We start from the raw sequence: 18,025 nt of genomic DNA, 5'->3' as shown, positions 1-18,025 counted from the left end.
TCCACCACCGACGCCTGACCTTTTTTAGTAGCCGGCAGGCCGGTATTTAGCCGGATTAGTCAGTAATACAGTATACATACCTACCTCATATACACTATCCCAGGTGACCAGTAAGGTTTAAAGATGCATTAGTAGTGAGCCACTAGGTACACAGTAGCAATCGACTAATAAAGTCAGAGGCCGAGTTTATTTGTTGTTACCTTGGTACAGATAATAACCTGAAAGCATTGATTCTTCGTACATAGAAACCCCCTTTCTTATCTTGTACTAGATGAAGCTGCCGGCCTACCAATTGATTTTGATTTTCTTCTTCACCTCTTAAACTTCAACGGTGTTGACTACCTATACTCCATCTACTCTTAACCAATGTCTTATGGACCTCTTCCGTCGAGACGCTGCCTCCTCTCGCATCTTTCTAAAAGGCACGTGGGGGATAAGGTCAGGTTTCTTGGGTGGTAAGACCATTTGCTTTTTCCTCTTTCTCCTCATTTTATTTGCGAGCGAGCTTGGACACCTCCGCACCCTCTGCAGCCGTTTGGTATCATGTAAAGTTTATGATGACAGCTCTCAAGACCCCAGAGGCGGTCCTTGACCTACCTACTGGGCTTTCTCATACGGGCGTGTGCACTAATAACATTATTAGTGTAACTGGATACTCGACCCATTCAGCCACGTTGACTCTTCAACACGAGTATCCCAAAGGTACTAACACTAGAGTCGGTGCCGATGTTACACTTCTTCTCCAGAACCTCAACTCCGAACAGACGGATATTGGTCAATGGGTCCATGTAATAGGCTACATCACATCTATCGACCGGACGTTTGCTAAAGCCACGGTGGGATCTCATACAGAAAACATTGGGGTTCAGGCACTTGTTCTCTGGACAGCTCGTGACCTAGATATCTCATCATACGAGAATACTCTCATTTCCGAGGTTGAGTGACCACAACGGAAGACCCAGACTCAGACACAATTAGCCCGGGGAATTTCCCATGATTTCCAAACGAGCAGAATAAAGCAAGATACGATATGATGCATACCACTCGCGGAACCATCAATGTGTGTGCTTATAACGCTCCGGAACCTGGACGGTAGTCACCGAACGATCGAGGACCTGCGTGCATTCAAAGCCGCCAATCGTGCTTTGCTTGGACTCTTCTGAATTACAAAAAATATGCTTACGAATGGATTTATCCAGATGACGAGTCACTAGAGCACATTTTTATCATTTGGTACCATTACATTGTCAAAACTGATACTCATCGCGGACTGCTTTTTATCGAGAAGTTTGCTTACTGCAGATTCAAACGCAGGCGATGGGCTGGTGAGGTTGTTGATGGGCTTTACAGGCGCTGAAAGGCCATGCCAAGAGCTATCGCAGCCAACCCCGGCTTATATGCCAACTCAGCAAAGCTAAATACAATTGAAGCGCAGCTGTTCTACAAGAGATAAGCTCCGATCGATCTCCGGTGCTACCTTACTTCACATGAGCTCCGCTCTCGGCCGGTCACGACCTTCAGACCTCCTGAATGTTGTGGGTTATGCGGTAAACCCCGTTCATTGGTAGCTAGGTCGAATAAACAAAAAAGGGGCTATATAGAGCCTTATATCTACCTAACTGTCTCGACTTCTAGATGGCATGGTCCGCTTACCTGCACGACTTCTGCATGACATGCACAGAACCACGGGGTGAGATGCTTAGTGTAAGCCAATTGGGGACTAGGTCTCGCCAAAAAGAGCTTAAGCTTCTCTGGCTTGTTGCGGCAGGTTGAGTGCCTTATGTACCTAATGCAGACAACCATTGAACTATCACGTTTCAATCTCTAGGATCCACAGAGGCTTCAGCAATGCCAGATGGCAAACCCTCGCTGGAGGACAGCTACCTCGTGCAGCTTTCAATCTAGGAACAACCCATTCTCGACCAACTTGGAGCCGCCAAAGTCCCGCTCGGCGGTGGGACGCATGCCCTCGAGTCCTTTGCGTTGTGCTCCCGCCTGTCTCACGGCGCGTTTGCGTTACATCGGCGATCTGCCGCATCCCAGACAGTTTGCAAGTTCGCAAAACCTCACTTCCGGGACATCTCGCCCCCTTTCTTGTCATCGTATGGTCGCCGAGAATTATGACTTCTTCGATCTTTTCCGCGGCGCTTTGAACTCTCCCCGGATCCATTTGATATTAACACTGGCTGGTGTAATGGGCGCTTGAGCGGTCTCTCGGGATTCAATTGCGAGCGCGCTGCGGCCTGCTTCTCCCACATCTCCTTCGATTTCAAGCAGATGTCGTCAATCTGTTCCTGAGCGCATGTTAATATCGCTAAGGTTCGCGGAGGGTGGATCGCCCTACGTCTGTCAAGCATGGCCCGGGTGTAGAGATTAGGAAGCCGTCCTCTCCCTAAAAGCATGAGTCAATGTATTATTCGCAACTCGTCATTGTGGTTATCCTACTTCTCGGGTATACGGTCTAACGGTGGCATCTGGCCCCAGATAGTATTGGAGCTCCTGAGTGATGACCTTCTTGTGGATGTCAAGATGCGGAATCCAATATTTATTCATGGGAGAGGATGCCATATTTTGAGCGTATGCTGAGCAACGGAGGAGTCTCAGGAAATCACTTAAGATCAGCACGAAGTCGGTCAAAGGGGGCTATTTATGCGAGAAGGCTAAGAACAGTTGCGCCTCACACGCTTAGCGCCGACTGTTGAGCAGCGGCGCAACACTACCGAGAGTCTGGTGTATTTTATCTTCACACCGCCCACAACGTGAAAGAGAGGCTTTAACAGCCGTGTATTTATGTTGTCCGGCTTGCCATACCTTCGTCCCGAATGCGACTGTTGTCCGGTAGGTGCATACATACACAAGGGATGCAGGTTCGCCTCACTTACACGCCCCATTTTTCCACGAGGACGAATAAGCATCGCCCATCTGCTCATAGCACAGGGCATAGTATATCCACAACTTACACATTGGTATTGGCTCTCATTGCTCAATTTTCCTTTGCGGTCAGTACTGTATCTGGATCACATTGCAGTACTCCCCTGCCGGTACCGAACTCTTACCTCTTCTTACGAAACTTCGTTACGCATTCACGCCCGAGCATGTCTAGGTATACGTATGAGTGGGATGTTCTATCAAGGATTCTTCCTACTTTTGTGGCGTTTTTTTCTTATTCTTAACAGCAACCAATAAGAGCCTCGATAAACAAGGTATGCGCATTTCCTTGCCATAACGTCTCGATAAAGGTCAGCAGATATTAGGAAACGAATAGTGGCTAGCCTGCTTCGAATATCGTCTCCTATTCGCGACCCAGAGCCCTAGACTCAATATTACAACCATCTACCTTTGAGCTTCCTCCCCGACCCATGTTTCCCGCGACATCCGACCTGAATCAGGAAGTCACACCATTTATTGACTGCCTACCTAGTCCATGAATGCCTCATATCTTTCCTTATAAGGCTTTCAACCGACTCGGGATACATCGTCGCGACTTATTCCCTTGGCATAGCTCGTACGCAGGTTGCTTCTTATCAGCTGAAAGCTAGAGAAAGGTTCCCAGTTTCAGGCTAGTGTGACATCAAGTTATAAGAGAAATCCAATCATGAACTCGGAATTTGGCACCCCCAAACTCTTGGTCTTACGTAACACGGTACAGTTTCTCGTGCTACTCATCCCACGATCTGGTTTGTTCAACCTCTGCTGCTATGCTGGCAGTCTATGTGAGTATGACCGACTCCGCGAAATGACACTATAATGCGATGTATTATTCTATGTCTTTGTTTATTTTCTTCATTTAATGCCGATTGCATGCTTAGTATACTGCATGATTATATTATAGGATGGCTTATTCCAGGCGCAAGCAGCGCTTGTTAAGATTCAACTGCACGTACGCTGATTGCTTGCGGTTCAACAGGCCTTCGGATTCAGCATTGCAGTGCTTACCCGAACACCTAGTCATTCGTCGTAGGTATATTGTAGGTGAACGTGATCAGGATGTGTTACCGGTTACAGCAGTAGAGAGATGGGACGGTATCAGAACGTTACTTCTGGAGACAGCCTCTTCAGTCGCCTACGACACTCGTTTGCTCTGGCAGTAACCGGGAGGCCCTCCAGCTAGCAATTATTGACTCCTGCATCCCTTGTCTTTAGTAGGGGTGCCTTTCTTGAGTTTTGAGTTAGCTACCTGCTTGAGGCAGTCAATTAAACGGCGATCTCGGCTATCACTATACAAGTCGAGAAGGCCCCTTTTCGGTCTCGCACCTAATATTCATCTGATTATTGTATTGGTTTGGCGACAGCAGTATCCCGAGGGCGCCGCGCTCTTCACAATGGCAGGTTACTGCTTATTCTTTTTGCCGGTTTGATGTAGCTATCATTCGATTCTCGGTGCAAAAGTCATAATTAAAACCTATCAGCGGACGGAAAGGGACATTACGTGGCAAATCATTAGAAAGCAACACTTTTATGGCAGTGGCCTATTAAATTAGCTTAACAAACCAAATAAGAGCATTAACAAATGATCGTAATGCCATCGGGAAATCCCCAGCCTACGCGCATGAAAGCAATAATTCTGGGCCAAGCAACTGATACATTTCTTCGTGTTCTTCGGATCGTTCTCGGAAAGAAACGAAAAGGGGCATCACGTTCGTCACTATCCTAGTATCGATATCTCTTATCCTCCTACAACTACGAACACCCTGATTCTATCAACTCCCATCCACTTTGCGTTTATGCACTCATCGATCATGTTTTCTCGTAATTGCCTATAAATCTCTGTAGATTACCCTATAGTATCTTTTTGATATACTCTCAGATCCAATCACTATGCGTACAGCGCAGTGCCTTAAGTATTACGCAGTTTCTTGACTTCAACACGGCCTTGGTATCATCAAGGTTGATTATCGAAAGGCGTCTAGATGGACAGGGAGATAACGGCGAGAACGGAATATTCACACAGCTTATCCCAGCTTCCTGCGCCGTGCATGTAGTTCTGAGGGAACTTGCCACGTCCACGAGTACACAGAAATGACTCGCTGTTTCTGGAAAATGGAAGTGTCTCCCCATCCCGTATATACTCGCAGGTCTACCCTGAGGCCAAGGCGTAGATCAAGTTCTATGATTTTGAAGTCCCTTCCACTTCCGGGCGGGTTTACGAAGCCGAATACACACTTATAATCACACGTAGATCCCATCGTGGAGAATTATTTTGAAGTCTATGCCCCCTCTCCCCCCCTGTGTGAGTAGCGCGGACTGGTTGTCTCTCAGCTCCGATTCTGGACGTAACAAGTGATAAACACAGCATGACTGACCAAACAATCACAGTGCAGATAACGTAGGATCCGTATTGATAGCATTATATATATTGAAACCACCAAAATCGGTTGAGATAACTTCAAGAAGGCAGGAGGGTACAGAACAAAGCGACTAGCGGAGACGGCCCGTCCTAACTTAAGGAGTAGAAATTTTAAACAACTCGTCGAGATAGATACTTTCAGCTCGGATACAACCGAATGCTAACTGATACGCGTGGTATTTTTCTCTCCTTGAAGTGAAATGCCTAACCCCAAGGAGAAAGCAGTACCTAAAGCTCCGCTAAGTTCGGACGAATATTTGTTTTGCAGGCTGCCCGTGACGACGTTGGACAATCAGCTTCAATAGTGACACATACTACGGGTGGAATGCCCCGTTAATACTTCAAGGCTACCTGTCTCTATAATGCCGTAGGTATGTGATAGAGGAAATAAATAGCCTTCGATTTCCCAGGCCGCTCTCTAGATTATCTACGTGTAAGAAACCAAAGATAGGTAACTTTTATATAAGTCAAGGCTTCCTAGAATTAGCGATTACCTGACTCACACCTGCTGGCATATCGGGGGGCATATCGGGAATACCATACGTGAGTTTAAATGCTGCTGAAGACATCATTCGACTATTTTTCTATGTACTATACGTCTATATGAAGTGAATATTGCTGAGTGTGTATGTGCGTAAAGGGGGTCAAGTTACTGGGGTTGAGTATTGTTGGTATACGAACAGTTTTCCCTGCAACATAATCCTACATATTCCCCTTTCAAAGCTAAAGACTGAATTAAAACTAATTCTTTCAGTACTAGCTTTCGCCTCCTCGCATCCAAAGAGTGTTGCGCTTTAATTGAAAAACAGCCAGTAATTACACTAATGATGACTGGTCTAACTATTGAGTATTGCTCCCCTATTTGCTTCCCCAGTGTTTGGGATCAGCTAGGTGGATAGGGACTAATAGGAGATTTGACCTAGAGCAACCACACCAAAATGATTATCCTTTTAAGAGATAATAAACTTGTCAAGGGTTTTATCACAAGTCATAACGGCTTCTTCAAGCTTGTAAGTAAATGGTGAAAGTTAAATTTATATGTTCTCGCAGTTATTGGCAAATGTTAGAAAGCTCATTTCAAATCTAATTGGTTGAAATACTAAAGAGGTATTTTGCCGTGTTCCGCTATGTACCATTGTACAATGGCTGAATGGCTGCTCGGCTGCTTGGCTGCGTCAACGCGGGGCTTCTCCTTTCACTTGTACATAGCTGAGCCTTACCAATTACGTCAGCGTATATTATGCAGGTACGTACCCCAACAGGTACCTACATCAGGTACATCAGGTAACCAATTTACTTGTATGACCTCATCTTCTTGACAACGCAACACGCGGCACACAACCGGTGATTTGCTTGGCCACAACTTTCCACGCAATTCTCGAAAGAACCGGATTGAGTCTACAAGCCACATGACATTTATTTTATTCATTGTATTGGTTCTCGTTGAAGCCATGTTTTATCACAGATTCTGGGGTGATTGACCGATCCGCAACAAGGATCAAACATCTCGTCCTCTTGCAAATATACGTACGTACTGCACATATAGTCTTTAGATCCTGATTCGTGCATTCAGTTATACATTGTGATATGTCGGGTCCATGAGCCAAGGTAGCATTGCGTTTGTTCGGGACAAACAGAACAAGGTATCCCAACCCAAATATATCATGATGCCGGCCTATGTAGACAACTCACGTTGCGTCGTCATACCCCAGTCGCCCAAGTCGTGGCTTAGATCGAATAGTTCAAAATGCCATATAAATAAATACCTGATTAGCTGCCTAACAAAAGCTTTCCACCTGGTCTCTCTTTGTTAAAATACAATATTTTGTCGAGCTTCCTATCCTCCCATAAGCATCTACAAATCTACAAGCAGCCTTCTAATAGGGCGTCATCGTGTACATACAGCCAATATGATCTTGACGGACATCTTTTCCATGATCCTCCGCCTTGCGGAGTTGGTGTTTGGAGCTATTGTCGCTGGAATCAACGGACAGTATCTCCATGCCGTCCGAAATACCGACAGTTGGGACCAGGGCCGCTTCATCTACACCGAAGTGGTAGCTGGTCTCGCAATTTTCCTCTCCATCGTCTGGCTCTTCCCGTTTGCGGGCAGCTTCGTTCACTGGCCTGTCGACCTTCTCATTTCCATTTGTTGGTTCGTTGCCTTCGGTCTTTTAGTTAATGTAAGTCATCCTATAAATAATGTCGCGATAGAAGACTTAAGTTCTAATCATTCGAGTAGTACCTCGATGGTGGTTGTGGATACGCCTTCGATTGGGGTAATGTTTCCTTCCGCCGCGGTGATCAGTGTGGAAAATGGAAAGCTATCATTGCATTCTCCTTCTTGTCTGCCATTTGCTGGCTCATCTCAGCAATCGTCGGCATCGTCTGGGTCCGAGATCACGAGGCCCGGGCTTACCGTCGACGAAGATGGCGTGGATCCCGTGTCTAAGATACCTTACTCGAAATAGCGCAAAATCGATCGGGGTCCTATACCTCGTACTCTATAATACGCGTTGCACTTACGATTCGGGAGACATCACACCAAGTCCTTTTCCGGTCACTTTGGCGTATGGTTTAGTAAAGTCCAAAAAAATCATTTATTTTTCAATTTGATTAACGAATTTATGAGAATGAGGTATCTGGTTGGCGTTGTCGGATGTTTTTAGGATGCGGCTTGTGGCTGATGCTCTTTAATGACATTGATGATATTGAGCTGGAGCATGTAATAGCACTATGAGAGATACCCGTATTATTAATGAAACAATAATATTAATATTTACCATTGAAATTTCCACGAGACTGGATGCGAAGTATCTTGTAGGCTGGTGGGATAAACGATACCTCTTCCTCGTAAGTAGCAACTGGCTACACACTGCTATGGTATGGACCATGATCTAAGATGATTCCGAGTACTAGGTAATCCAGAGACTAAGGTAGACCCTGCAGCCCTGATCTAGCTTGAGCATCTCAATGGGTCAATCATGTATTGTTCCTGCCAAGCCAATCGCAACTTCATGCCCTCAATGCGTAATGAGATACTGACATCATATTGATGTAAGTTATGTGACATCTCACTTCAAAGTTATTTGACAAATAGTCTATATTCGTCCGCAGATATTTGTATAGAACCCATTTTATGATGAATAAATGCCGCGATCATCTGTAGATGAAACGGATATGGTATTCTACCTACTTGATGGGATTTCGTAAAGAGGGTGTCTCTTGTTGACGCTAGTTGAGAAGTTGGTAACGGGGAAGTCTATGACGGCGTCTGGTGGAGTCCACAGGGGTTAGGGGGGTCGAGACCCTGTGGCGGATTGGTCAATGTGACGCCACATCTTACAACTTTTGCACATCTTTTTAGACTCACTAGCCACCTTCACGGCTTTAATCCCTTACATGATCTTTCGGATGTCGGCAACATGATTCAAATATACTTCATATCGGAGTAAGGACAACAAAATACCAACTCTAAGCCACTAATATGGTCGAGCCCGTCGGCAAATTTCTTAGTTGGGAAGCTAATGTAAGAAAGAGGCTATGCACGCTCGATAAAATGGACCGGTTAAGAGTTACAGGATTCGGCTTTGTCCAAGAAGTTGTACCCTACACGAATCCCCCACATACATATCGTCATCTTCCTGCCCACCAGTAGCGTCCATGGATATAACCGCCACAGCATACCTACATATGAGCATTCACTATGTATGACGCCAGTGGACAAGCCACAGGGCAGTATACTAACATGTCCAAGTAGCCAAGGTAGCTAAGGACCCAAGGTAGCCAGTAAGGCTGGACCTGTGTCACTAGTTCCAGGCTTGATAGAGTACCTGGCGCTATATAGACTCTACTTACTTAACACCCGCGTCTGTCAGGGATCATGCATTCCCAATCAGGGGCGATGACGACCGATGAAGTCAGAGCTAGGTACTTTCACATCGTCTTGTAGCTTCGTACAGTATCTCGTATTGATTGGGCAAGTCTAGCCTTTGAAGGCGTAATCTTCGAGACAGAGGCTACGATACCTAACTTGATCGAGATTCCAGATGATGAAATATGCGGCAAATTGAGGGACTGCCTTGGAAAACAAAGGGTGAGGAGACATGTCGAGGCTGGCTTCGTATTAGTATAAGAAGTCGATAATCCCAGATCTCAACAACATTTTCTCTTCCATCATTATCAATAACAACATCAACAACATTTACTCATTATCTTAAAGATAGTCTTGATACCCTTTACTACTACATATATATTCACTAGCTATATCCACAACTATCCAATATGTCAGGCATAGTCAACAAGGTTAAGGAAGCCGTTACTGGCCACCACTCTTCTTCTACCAGTCACAACAGCGCCCCCGAGGGTACACACGGACCTCACAGCAACCGAACGGCCAATGCCGCAGACCCAAGAGTCGACAGCGATCGTATGTAATCAATCGTATTCCTATGATACTCTAGTATCGTAAGGCCACTAACATCTGATCTAGGTGACAACCGTGCCGCGCCCAGCTCAACCGTTGGTGGCTCTCACCCATACACCACTGGAGACAACTACACTCATGGCGGAACTGGCACTGCAACAACCGGTGCCCACCAAGAAGGTGTTTCTGGACCACACAACTCTCGTGTAGCTAATGCTGCCGACCCACGAATCGACTCAGACCGAGATGGCCGCTTTGCGGGCAACACCGCCGGCGACTATGGTGGCAGTGGCCGAGAAGGAGCTGGTGGACCCCACAACTCCCGACTAGGTAACGCTGTTGATCCTCGTGTCGACTCGGACCGAGACGGCTCTCGCACCGCCGGTAACACATACGGAAGCTCAGGCACTGCCGGAACTACTGGCGCCGGGTATACTCCCGCCGGCACCACGGGTAACAACTTTGGCAGCACTGGTGCTGGATACGGCTCTACTACCGGCACACACGGCTATGATTCGACTTCCGGTACAACCGGCACAACTGGCACCACCGGTAACTACGGACACGGTGTTGGTAACCATGGTGCTGGCGGTACTCATGCTTCTACGGGTACTCATGGTCTCACCGGAGCTCACGGTACTACTACCGGTACCACCGGCACTCACGGTCCTTCTGACACCTACAACACGAGCGGCACTCACGGTACGACTGGCACCCATGGTACAACTGGTACCCATGGTACTACCGGCGCATACGGTACGACCGGAACTCACGGCACGACTGGAACCCACGGTGCAACTGGAACTCACTCCACCCACTCCGGCCCAGGTCCTGCCCCCGACACCGCTGGTCCCCACAACAGCAACATCCTCAACAAGCTTGACCCCAGAGTCGACAGCGATCTCGACCACTCCCGGACCGTCGGCGGCGACAAGACTTACCAGTCGTAAGTACGCCACTGTCGCCTTTCGGCTTGCTATTCCCCATTTTTGGATAAACTTTTATTAACGGTTGCTGGAAGTGGAAACTATGCCAAGGATCCCACAGACGCCGCTCAGGTACCCCCCTCCACTCTACGTCGACATATCGGAGAGCCGACGATCGAGCACGGAAACCATGGAGACCACCAACGCCGGAATAGTGTGGCGTCGCACCAAGAGACGCATATGGGATTATAAGAGCGTTTTTTGGATTGGGTTATGATGGAATGAAAAATATTACGATACTGTAATTGTAAATTAGAGATATTTCCTTTGTGGCATGACGTCCCAGATGGGAAATGAACATATATTATATCTCTATTCTATGATATTTTCTCGTGGTCATCCTCACAGTCTTAGCTTTTCTGCATCATAGTCAACTGTATTTGTGATTTCGACCATTATGTTCGGCTAAAGGGGAACGTGAAACGAATAATAGCAAGATTGATGAGTTAAAAGAACATGCGAAAACTAATATGGCGTTACGAGGTTGTTTACCCCAATATAATAAATACCTCATACCCCTCTCTTTCAACGTCCCCCTTTCCGATGGTTATACGAAGCCATCTGAATTGCACATGTATCAGTCTTAACTTCATAGGAAATTAGATATCTATGGTCTTTTTACTAGATATATAGTTTCAATGAGAATATCTAAAACTATATCGTTCTAACTAACTAATCTAAACGAGGATGGTCCTATATGCATCATTATCATGGTTCAAGGAGAGTAGTAGTTACCAGTAAGACCAGTCCAGCTCGTTCCTTTCCTACCTATCCTGTAGTATATATATATATTTACTTCGTAAAAACCCCTAATCTGTGTGGGACGGCTTGATACCACGGCTCGGCTACGGGCTGAGCGACATCGATCTTCTCCCAGGGCCCTGCCTCCCGCAGCGTCTTCTCCGTCTGTCGGCAGAGCAGACAGCCGCCGATGAAGTGCGGCCAGAACACGTTGAGAAAACCTGTGTAGATCCCCGATGGTTAGTACGGTACTTGCTAGGTATATCTAACCTAGCAGGTGGTAGGTAGGAAAGTAAAGGGGGAAGACTCACGTTGATACGCCTTCATGTACCAGGTGTTCTCGCACCGCACGTGCTCGTATATGTACCACCGCCCCCCTTTCTTGAGGTACTGGTACAGCTCGCGGATATTCTTCTCCGGGTCGGGGATGCTGCACAGGCATAGGATACTCACGATGCAGTCCACGCTGCCCTTCTCCACGAGCCCGTCCCATCTCGTCGCGTCGTCTAGATCCTCGATTCCCACCGGCACGATCCGGTATACGTCTTCGAGCCCGGCATTGGCGATTGCCTGCCGTAGCGCCGGGTGCTGGTTCACGTTCGGCTCTATGCCGTATACGCGCGTGATAGGCCCGTCGACAGCAGCGCTGCTACCGACCTTGCGCCGCCTGGCCGCGCCGTCTGATTCTTCTGCGCGCACCTCGGCGATATCCTTGTACATATCGACCCAGAGCCCAGAGCCGGCGCCGACCTCGACGACCGTGCCAGCGAGCGCAGGGGCAACCTGCTCGTCGACCACGGCACCCTTAGTAGCACGGCCCTGCAGCAGTGGGATAACGCGCACAGCGGCGTCACGCCTGATATTCGGCCCTGCGATGCCCCCCCAGAAATCGCTGAACCAAGCTTCCTGCAACCTGGAGGGGGATAGCAGTTCGGCGAACTTGCGCTCGCGCAGGAGCCGGAGTATGGTCTTGGGGAGACATAATGCCGATACTAGTAGGAAGTTCCAGGGGAAGAGGAAGCCCAAGAAGGCGTCGAATGTGCGCCTGACGAGAGACATGATGGGATGAGTCAGTCACCCTTCAGGGGAAAGCTATACGTAGGTAGAGTAAGGGGGAGGGGAAAAAATAAAAAGGAAGTAAGAATTCTTGCTGGGTTGGCCCCTGGGGTTGGCGACTATTTATATGGCCGGGGAAGCGTAACCCTGATTTGACGTAACCCTATCCCCTATCTGACAGCCGCACCATGAAACAATATATTCGATTCATATACGACAGGAAATATCTCCAACTCGATTGGTTAGTTGGAGCACCCCATCCATCGCACCCACGCACCCACGACACGACACGACAAGACAAGACATACACAGTGCAGAGACTGTAAGCATATTAGCGTCTTATATGTGTAATATTTTCACATGATTCATCTCTCTATATTCTATAGGTATCATTACAGCTCGTCCTTTTCTTCCTTTATAGGTATGGCGCCTTCCGGTCTGCCGCTATCTTTTTGTAGGTCCACACCGACCTTGCCTCTCCATTTCTGGAACACGGACCAGAAGTCCTTTTCCATCCCGGACTCCATCTGGTCCGGTAGGATTACGACATACTCGACATACAGCTTGCCGAATTGGGTTTGGTGGTATACCGAATCCCCGTCCTCGCTCCATATAGGCATCCCTTCGCCTTCCACCGTTTCAACATGGCCAGGCTGCACGACCTCGCCGCGCTTCCGGCTTAACCTCACAACGTGACCATCTAGATGCGTTAAGTTGCGGGTCCACTCGCCCATCCAGGCTTCCCGAAGAGATAAGACTTCTCGCCAGAAAAGGTCGTTGCCTTTGCGCCGGAAGAAAGCGCCGTCCACATGATCGGGATTATCGTTCTCAAAATCAGGCTCCTTCTCGGTGAGCGTAACGACGAGGTCACCAGCAATCCAATCGGGGCTCGCATCGGCCTCGTTCTCGTATACAATCTTAGCATCTCGGGCAGCACCCCGCTCAATCTTAAGCGAAACGGTAGTTGGCTTGCGGATAACCCTGTTACCGCCGCAGACCGGGCACTTATGCTTGATCGTCTTGCCGCGGCCGCCGCAGGCATCGCAAGTAGTCTGAATCTGCTGGAACATGCCTGGTGCTAGCTGGTGCTTGATAATGCGCACGCCATGGCCGCCGCAGTGATGACACGTGTCTACAACACCGTCTTGCGATCCCGTCCCGTCGCACTCCTCGCAAATCTGCTGTTTCTCCCACTGGAACTCCGTATCCCGACCGTTGTAGAAGTCGCGTAGGGAAATTCCGACCTTGATCTCGATGTCGTGACCACGCGGCTGTCCCCTCTGGTAATGACCACCTCCACCGAAGAATCGGCTGAACAAGTCAAACGGATCATGGTGGTGTCCGCCCCCCTGGCTGCGCTGCTTTAGACCATCATGTCCGTACTGGTCGTAGATCTTTCGGGACTCCGGGTCGATTAGAGCCTCGTAGGCCTCGGCGACCTCGACGAACTTGTCCTTAGCTGTAGAGTCGCCTCTGGATATCGCATAAGCTACTAATTTACATCACTGTTTGTTTGAACGGTTCGTTGACTTACGGATTCTTGTCCGGGTGATATTTCTTGCTTAATTGTCGATATGCTGTTTTGATCTGCTTATCTGTCGCCTGACGGTCTACCCCAAGAATCTGATCATGACTAGTTAATACTGAATTGCTACCTAGACAACTTCAAAAGGACGTACTTTATAAAAGTCTTCAGCGCAAAATGCGAGCTGAGCCAGAATAAAGAGCAACCCGAGGGTTGCCCACTGGAATAGCATCATACCAAGCGAATGGCGGCTTGCGAAAGCCCGCTAAGTGACTGCGACAGAAAATGGTATCGTATATCAAAGACAACTAGAAATGATATTAAGTATGGGAGACTCTATGAAAAACAACGAAGGACAATTCTCCCATGGATATTGGAGGATCAGCATGGGAATTGGCCAACGTGGTATTTTGGAGGTATAAGGTATAAGTTGTATAAGTTGTAAAAGTTGTAAGAGATACCCAAGTGTCCAAGTAGAATAAATGCAGAGACGTAGCTCTAGTGAGGTAGCTACTACTACTATTAAAGGCCACTATTAAGAAAACCGTCTACCCTTGAAAAATACCAGCGTGTCAACGTGGTAAGAACTTCTAAGCAAGGTCTTAGACCCGCTTTGATAAGATAAGCCCTGCAACTTTAAAAAGCGGGTTTAACTTGGCGTTAATTGTAGTTGTGATTGGTTGTTATCTAAAGGAAGTGATCCAAAAAAAATACAAGGCAACTACGGTAAGCTTCCAACTACAACTGCTACATAGCATAGCGCGTTTATCAATTTTTACTTTCATTTCCAGCACTAAATCCAATCCTCCACCATCTCCGAAACAATCCCGAATAGCTTTGTTATTCACCTACATACGCCCCGGTGTCAGCCATATGTGAGCAAACCTCGTCTTCTGGTCCTGGAACGTGAGCCGGGATTTGCGTTCTCAGTAGCAACGCGGCCGCCATATCAGTTCTCTTAATCTATTCACTATCATAACTTCAAAGACCAATCATGAGCAACAAACGATACGCCTTTATTCCCATGGATGAAGGCGAAGTAGGCCCTCAGAAAGTCGAGAAGAAATCCAAACATAGGCGTCACGACGAAACAAGAAAATCTAGTTCTCATCGTGATTCATATCGCAAGTCGCATCGAACCCAGAGTCGGAGTCGTAGCCGCAGTCGTTCGCCACGTCGCGATTCGAATAGACATAAAACGAAATCGATCCGAAAACGCGCCGAGGATGACTTTGATGATAGATGGGGCGATGAGGAGCCAGGGAGCGAGCCTGAACCTTCGGACGACGGACGCGATGAAGAGCCCGAGTTCAAAGAATCCGCTCCCAAGCGCGTCAAGTTAAGTCATGATGAACGGGAGGGAGAGGATGACGGTGCTGATTCCGATACTGCGCGCGACATTGCCGAGCGAGAAGCCTTCGCTAAGCGTCTCAAGGAGCGAGATGGGGGCAAATCAAAGAGCGAAGGCAAAGCCGAAAGGGAAAGGCAGCGTCTGGCCGAAGAACTTTCTGCAACCAGAGCCGCTATGCCAGATTTACGAGAGCGCTCGAGACAGGATTATCTAAAGAAGAGGGAGGCAGAAAGATTAGCACTACTACGGAAACAAGTCGCAGAAGAGACAGCAGAGCTAAATAGTGGTGTGCGGTTATCCGAGCGAGAAAAAGCCGAGTTTGCGAAGAACCGTGAAATTTTACGATTAGCCGAAGAGCGATTGCGGATCGATGATCATCGGGATGGTTATTATATGCCGGAAGACTATATCACGGAGAAAGGCAAGATAGACAGGAAACGGAAAGAGGAGGCGCTGTATAAACGATATGTCGAAAGAGATGAGTACGGCCAAGAGAAATTTGTTACAGAACACGAAGAGTGGGAGAGGGAGCAGACACAAAAGGCAAAGGCTCAGATTAACAGGGCGGAAAGGGAGTATGAAGGGGATTATGCCCCTGTTCTTGATCCCGAGCAGTACATTCAGTGGAATATGGGCTCGACATTAGCAGGGGAGGGGAAGACATTGACCAAAGAACAGAGGTTTTTGGAAGCGCAAATTGAGGCCGCGGAGAAGAAAGCATTATCCATCGAAGAAACTCGAAAGAGCTTGCCAATATACAAATACCGAGACGAATTTATCGCCGCTATCGAGCAACACCAGATCTTAGTCCTTGTTGGTGAGACGGGCAGTGGAAAGACTACGCAACTGCCCCAGTATTTGCACGAGGCCGGTTATACGAAAGGTGGACTCAAAATAGGCTGTACACAGCCCCGAAGAGTTGCTGCTATGAGTGTAGCAGCTCGAGTTGCGGAAGAAATGGGAGTCAAGGTTGGCAACGAAGTCGGTTATTCGATTCGATTCGAAGACGCTACTAGTGATAAAACTATTCTGAAGTATATGACCGACGGCATGTTACTTCGAGAATTCATGACGGAGCCGGATCTTGCAGGTTACTCAGCCTTGATGATTGACGAGGCTCACGAGCGGACAGTTCATACCGATATTCTCCTTGCCTTAGTGAAGGATTTAGCCAGGGAACGACCGGACCTGAAACTGCTCATTTCTTCGGCCACGATGAATGCCGAAAAGTTTGCGCAGTATTTCGACGACGCTCCGATCTTTAACATTCCAGGACGACGGTACCCTGTCGACATCTACTATACTCCGGCACCTGAAGCAAACTACTTAACGGCTGCTATTACAACGATATTTCAAATTCATACCAGTCAAGGAAAAGGAGATATTCTGGTATTCTTGACAGGTCAAGATGAGATCGAAGCTGCAGAACAACAGCTAACAGAGACGGCAAGGAAGCTTGGAAATCGAGTAAAGGAGCTGATTGTTTGTCCCATCTACGCCAATCTGCCTTCAGAACTCCAGAGCAAGATCTTCGAGCCCACTCCGGACGGTGCTCGTAAGGTTGTACTTGCTACCAATATCGCCGAGACAAGTTTGACCATCGACGGAATCACGTATGTCATTGACCCGGGATACGTCAAGGAGAACATCTATAACCCAGCGACGGGGATGTCGAATCTCGTCGTCGTTCCATGTTCTCGAGCCTCTGCAAATCAGCGCAGTGGACGTGCCGGACGTGTTGGGCCTGGCAAGTGCTTTCGCCTTTATACTAGGTATGCCTACATGAACGAAATGGACGAATCGACCACGCCCGAGATTCAAAGAACCAACCTAAACAGCGTGGTGCTATTACTGAAGTCGCTTGGGATTAACCAACTACTCGAATTCGAATTCATGGATCCTCCCCCTACCGAATCTTTAATCGGGGCTCTAAATCAACTTTTCGCCTTGCAAGCTCTCAACCACAAAGGCGAGCTTACCAAGGTTGGTAGGCAGATGGCCGAGTTTCCTACGGATCCAATGCTCGCGAAAGCTGTTCTCGCCGCAGACAAGTTCAAATGCGTTGACGAAGTTTTGTCAATTGTATCAATGTTGAGCGAGGCTTCGGCTCTGTTTTTCCGGCCGAAAGACAAGAAGATACATGCCGATAGCGCCCGTAACCGCTTCACTGTCAAGGAGGGTGGCGACCATCTAACGCTGCTTAATATCTGGAACCAGTGGGTTGACAGCGACTTCTCTCCCATCTGGTCGCGGGAGAATTTCCTACAGCAGCGCTCTCTGACTCGTGCCCGGGATGTTCGTGATCAACTCGCCAAGCTCTGCGAGCGCGTAGAAGTAGCGCCGTCTACCTGCGGTTCGGCCAATATCGAGCCCATTAAAAAGGCTCTCACAGCAGGTTTCTTCCCGAACGCAGCCAAGCTACAGCGCAGCGGTGACAGCTATCGAACCGTCAAGAATAACACAACGGTGTGGATCCACCCCAGCTCGGTGTTGATGAAGTCAGATCCGCCGGAAAAGATGGTAATCTACTACGAGTTGGTGCTCACCAACAAAGAGTACATGCGCAGCTGCATGCCTATCAAACCGCATTGGC

The 18,025-nt window shown here is 48.0% G+C and overlaps 6 protein-coding genes across 6 annotated transcripts; 3 read left to right on the top strand and 3 right to left on the bottom strand.

Annotated features, from left to right (window-relative positions):
* The first annotated feature begins 122 nt into the window (after positions 1-122).
* Positions 123-1,377, top strand: F5Y00DRAFT_152710 (telomere capping, CST complex subunit-domain-containing protein). The gene has a single exon (XM_048004554.1). The coding sequence runs from the start codon at positions 555-557 to the stop codon at positions 942-944; it is 390 nt and encodes a 129-aa protein (XP_047861901.1). The 5' UTR covers positions 123-554; the 3' UTR covers positions 945-1,377.
* A 557-nt stretch (positions 1,378-1,934) lies between these two features.
* On the bottom strand, positions 1,935-2,679 carry F5Y00DRAFT_152703 (uncharacterized protein). Its single transcript, XM_048004553.1, has 3 exons — positions 2,446-2,679; positions 2,345-2,392; positions 1,935-2,294 (listed from the first exon to the last, which is right to left on the bottom strand). The coding sequence occupies exons 1-3, from the start codon at positions 2,566-2,568 to the stop codon at positions 2,067-2,069; spliced, it is 399 nt and encodes a 132-aa protein (XP_047861900.1). The 5' UTR covers positions 2,569-2,679; the 3' UTR covers positions 1,935-2,066.
* A 3,998-nt stretch (positions 2,680-6,677) lies between these two features.
* On the top strand, positions 6,678-8,132 carry F5Y00DRAFT_245016 (marvel domain-containing protein). Its single transcript, XM_048008911.1, has 2 exons — positions 6,678-7,530; positions 7,590-8,132. Exons 1-2 carry the CDS (start codon positions 7,258-7,260, stop codon positions 7,797-7,799), a joined length of 483 nt encoding a protein of 160 aa, XP_047861899.1. The 5' UTR covers positions 6,678-7,257; the 3' UTR covers positions 7,800-8,132.
* A 1,186-nt stretch (positions 8,133-9,318) lies between these two features.
* On the top strand, positions 9,319-11,083 carry F5Y00DRAFT_152639 (uncharacterized protein). The gene is made up of 3 exons (XM_048004552.1): positions 9,319-9,776; positions 9,840-10,719; positions 10,795-11,083. Exons 1-3 carry the CDS (start codon positions 9,632-9,634, stop codon positions 10,949-10,951), a joined length of 1,182 nt encoding a protein of 393 aa, XP_047861898.1. The 5' UTR covers positions 9,319-9,631; the 3' UTR covers positions 10,952-11,083.
* Positions 11,084-11,444: 361 nt separating this feature from the next.
* F5Y00DRAFT_152604 (S-adenosyl-L-methionine-dependent methyltransferase) lies at positions 11,445-12,637 on the bottom strand. Its single transcript, XM_048004551.1, has 2 exons — positions 11,812-12,637; positions 11,445-11,721 (listed from the first exon to the last, which is right to left on the bottom strand). Exons 1-2 carry the CDS (start codon positions 12,557-12,559, stop codon positions 11,552-11,554), a joined length of 918 nt encoding a protein of 305 aa, XP_047861897.1. The 5' UTR covers positions 12,560-12,637; the 3' UTR covers positions 11,445-11,551.
* Positions 12,638-12,816: 179 nt separating this feature from the next.
* F5Y00DRAFT_245012 (DnaJ-domain-containing protein) lies at positions 12,817-14,641 on the bottom strand. Its single transcript, XM_048008910.1, has 3 exons — positions 14,236-14,641; positions 14,091-14,179; positions 12,817-14,029 (listed from the first exon to the last, which is right to left on the bottom strand). Exons 1-3 carry the CDS (start codon positions 14,314-14,316, stop codon positions 12,949-12,951), a joined length of 1,251 nt encoding a protein of 416 aa, XP_047861896.1. The 5' UTR covers positions 14,317-14,641; the 3' UTR covers positions 12,817-12,948.
* Positions 14,642-18,025: the final 3,384 nt, after the last annotated feature.

This window comes from Daldinia vernicosa (assembly GCF_022497035.1).
Source record: "Daldinia vernicosa strain CBS 139.73 unplaced genomic scaffold F5Y00scaffold_49, whole genome shotgun sequence".
NCBI lineage: Eukaryota > Fungi > Ascomycota > Sordariomycetes > Xylariales > Hypoxylaceae > Daldinia > Daldinia vernicosa.
The sequence above is the reverse complement of the archived record's forward strand: the minus strand, read 5'-3'. Positions and strand labels throughout refer to the sequence as shown.

Coding starts and splice junctions, on each gene's coding strand:
- F5Y00DRAFT_152710 (XM_048004554.1), top strand. CDS start 555: ATGATGACAGCTCTCAAGACCCCAGAGGCGGTCCTTGACCTACCTACT.
- F5Y00DRAFT_245012 (XM_048008910.1), bottom strand. CDS start 14,316: ATGATGCTATTCCAGTGGGCAACCCTCGGGTTGCTCTTTATTCTGGCT. Junction 14,180..14,235: donor GCGCTGAAGACTTTTATAAA/GTACGTCCTTTT, acceptor AGTCATGATCAG/ATTCTTGGGGTAGACCGTCA. Junction 14,030..14,090: donor TATCACCCGGACAAGAATCC/GTAAGTCAACGA, acceptor TGCGATATCCAG/AGGCGACTCTACAGCTAAGG.
- F5Y00DRAFT_152703 (XM_048004553.1), bottom strand. CDS start 2,568: ATGGCATCCTCTCCCATGAATAAATATTGGATTCCGCATCTTGACATC. Junction 2,393..2,445: donor TTAGACCGTATACCCGAGAA/GTAGGATAACCA, acceptor TCATGCTTTTAG/GGAGAGGACGGCTTCCTAAT. Junction 2,295..2,344: donor CCGGGCCATGCTTGACAGAC/GTAGGGCGATCC, acceptor ACATGCGCTCAG/GAACAGATTGACGACATCTG.
- F5Y00DRAFT_245016 (XM_048008911.1), top strand. CDS start 7,258: ATGATCTTGACGGACATCTTTTCCATGATCCTCCGCCTTGCGGAGTTG. Junction 7,531..7,589: donor CCTTCGGTCTTTTAGTTAAT/GTAAGTCATCCT, acceptor TCATTCGAGTAG/TACCTCGATGGTGGTTGTGG.
- F5Y00DRAFT_152639 (XM_048004552.1), top strand. CDS start 9,632: ATGTCAGGCATAGTCAACAAGGTTAAGGAAGCCGTTACTGGCCACCAC. Junction 9,777..9,839: donor CCCAAGAGTCGACAGCGATC/GTATGTAATCAA, acceptor CATCTGATCTAG/GTGACAACCGTGCCGCGCCC. Junction 10,720..10,794: donor GGCGACAAGACTTACCAGTC/GTAAGTACGCCA, acceptor GGTTGCTGGAAG/TGGAAACTATGCCAAGGATC.
- F5Y00DRAFT_152604 (XM_048004551.1), bottom strand. CDS start 12,559: ATGTCTCTCGTCAGGCGCACATTCGACGCCTTCTTGGGCTTCCTCTTC. Junction 11,722..11,811: donor GTACATGAAGGCGTATCAAC/GTGAGTCTTCCC, acceptor GGATCTACACAG/GTTTTCTCAACGTGTTCTGG.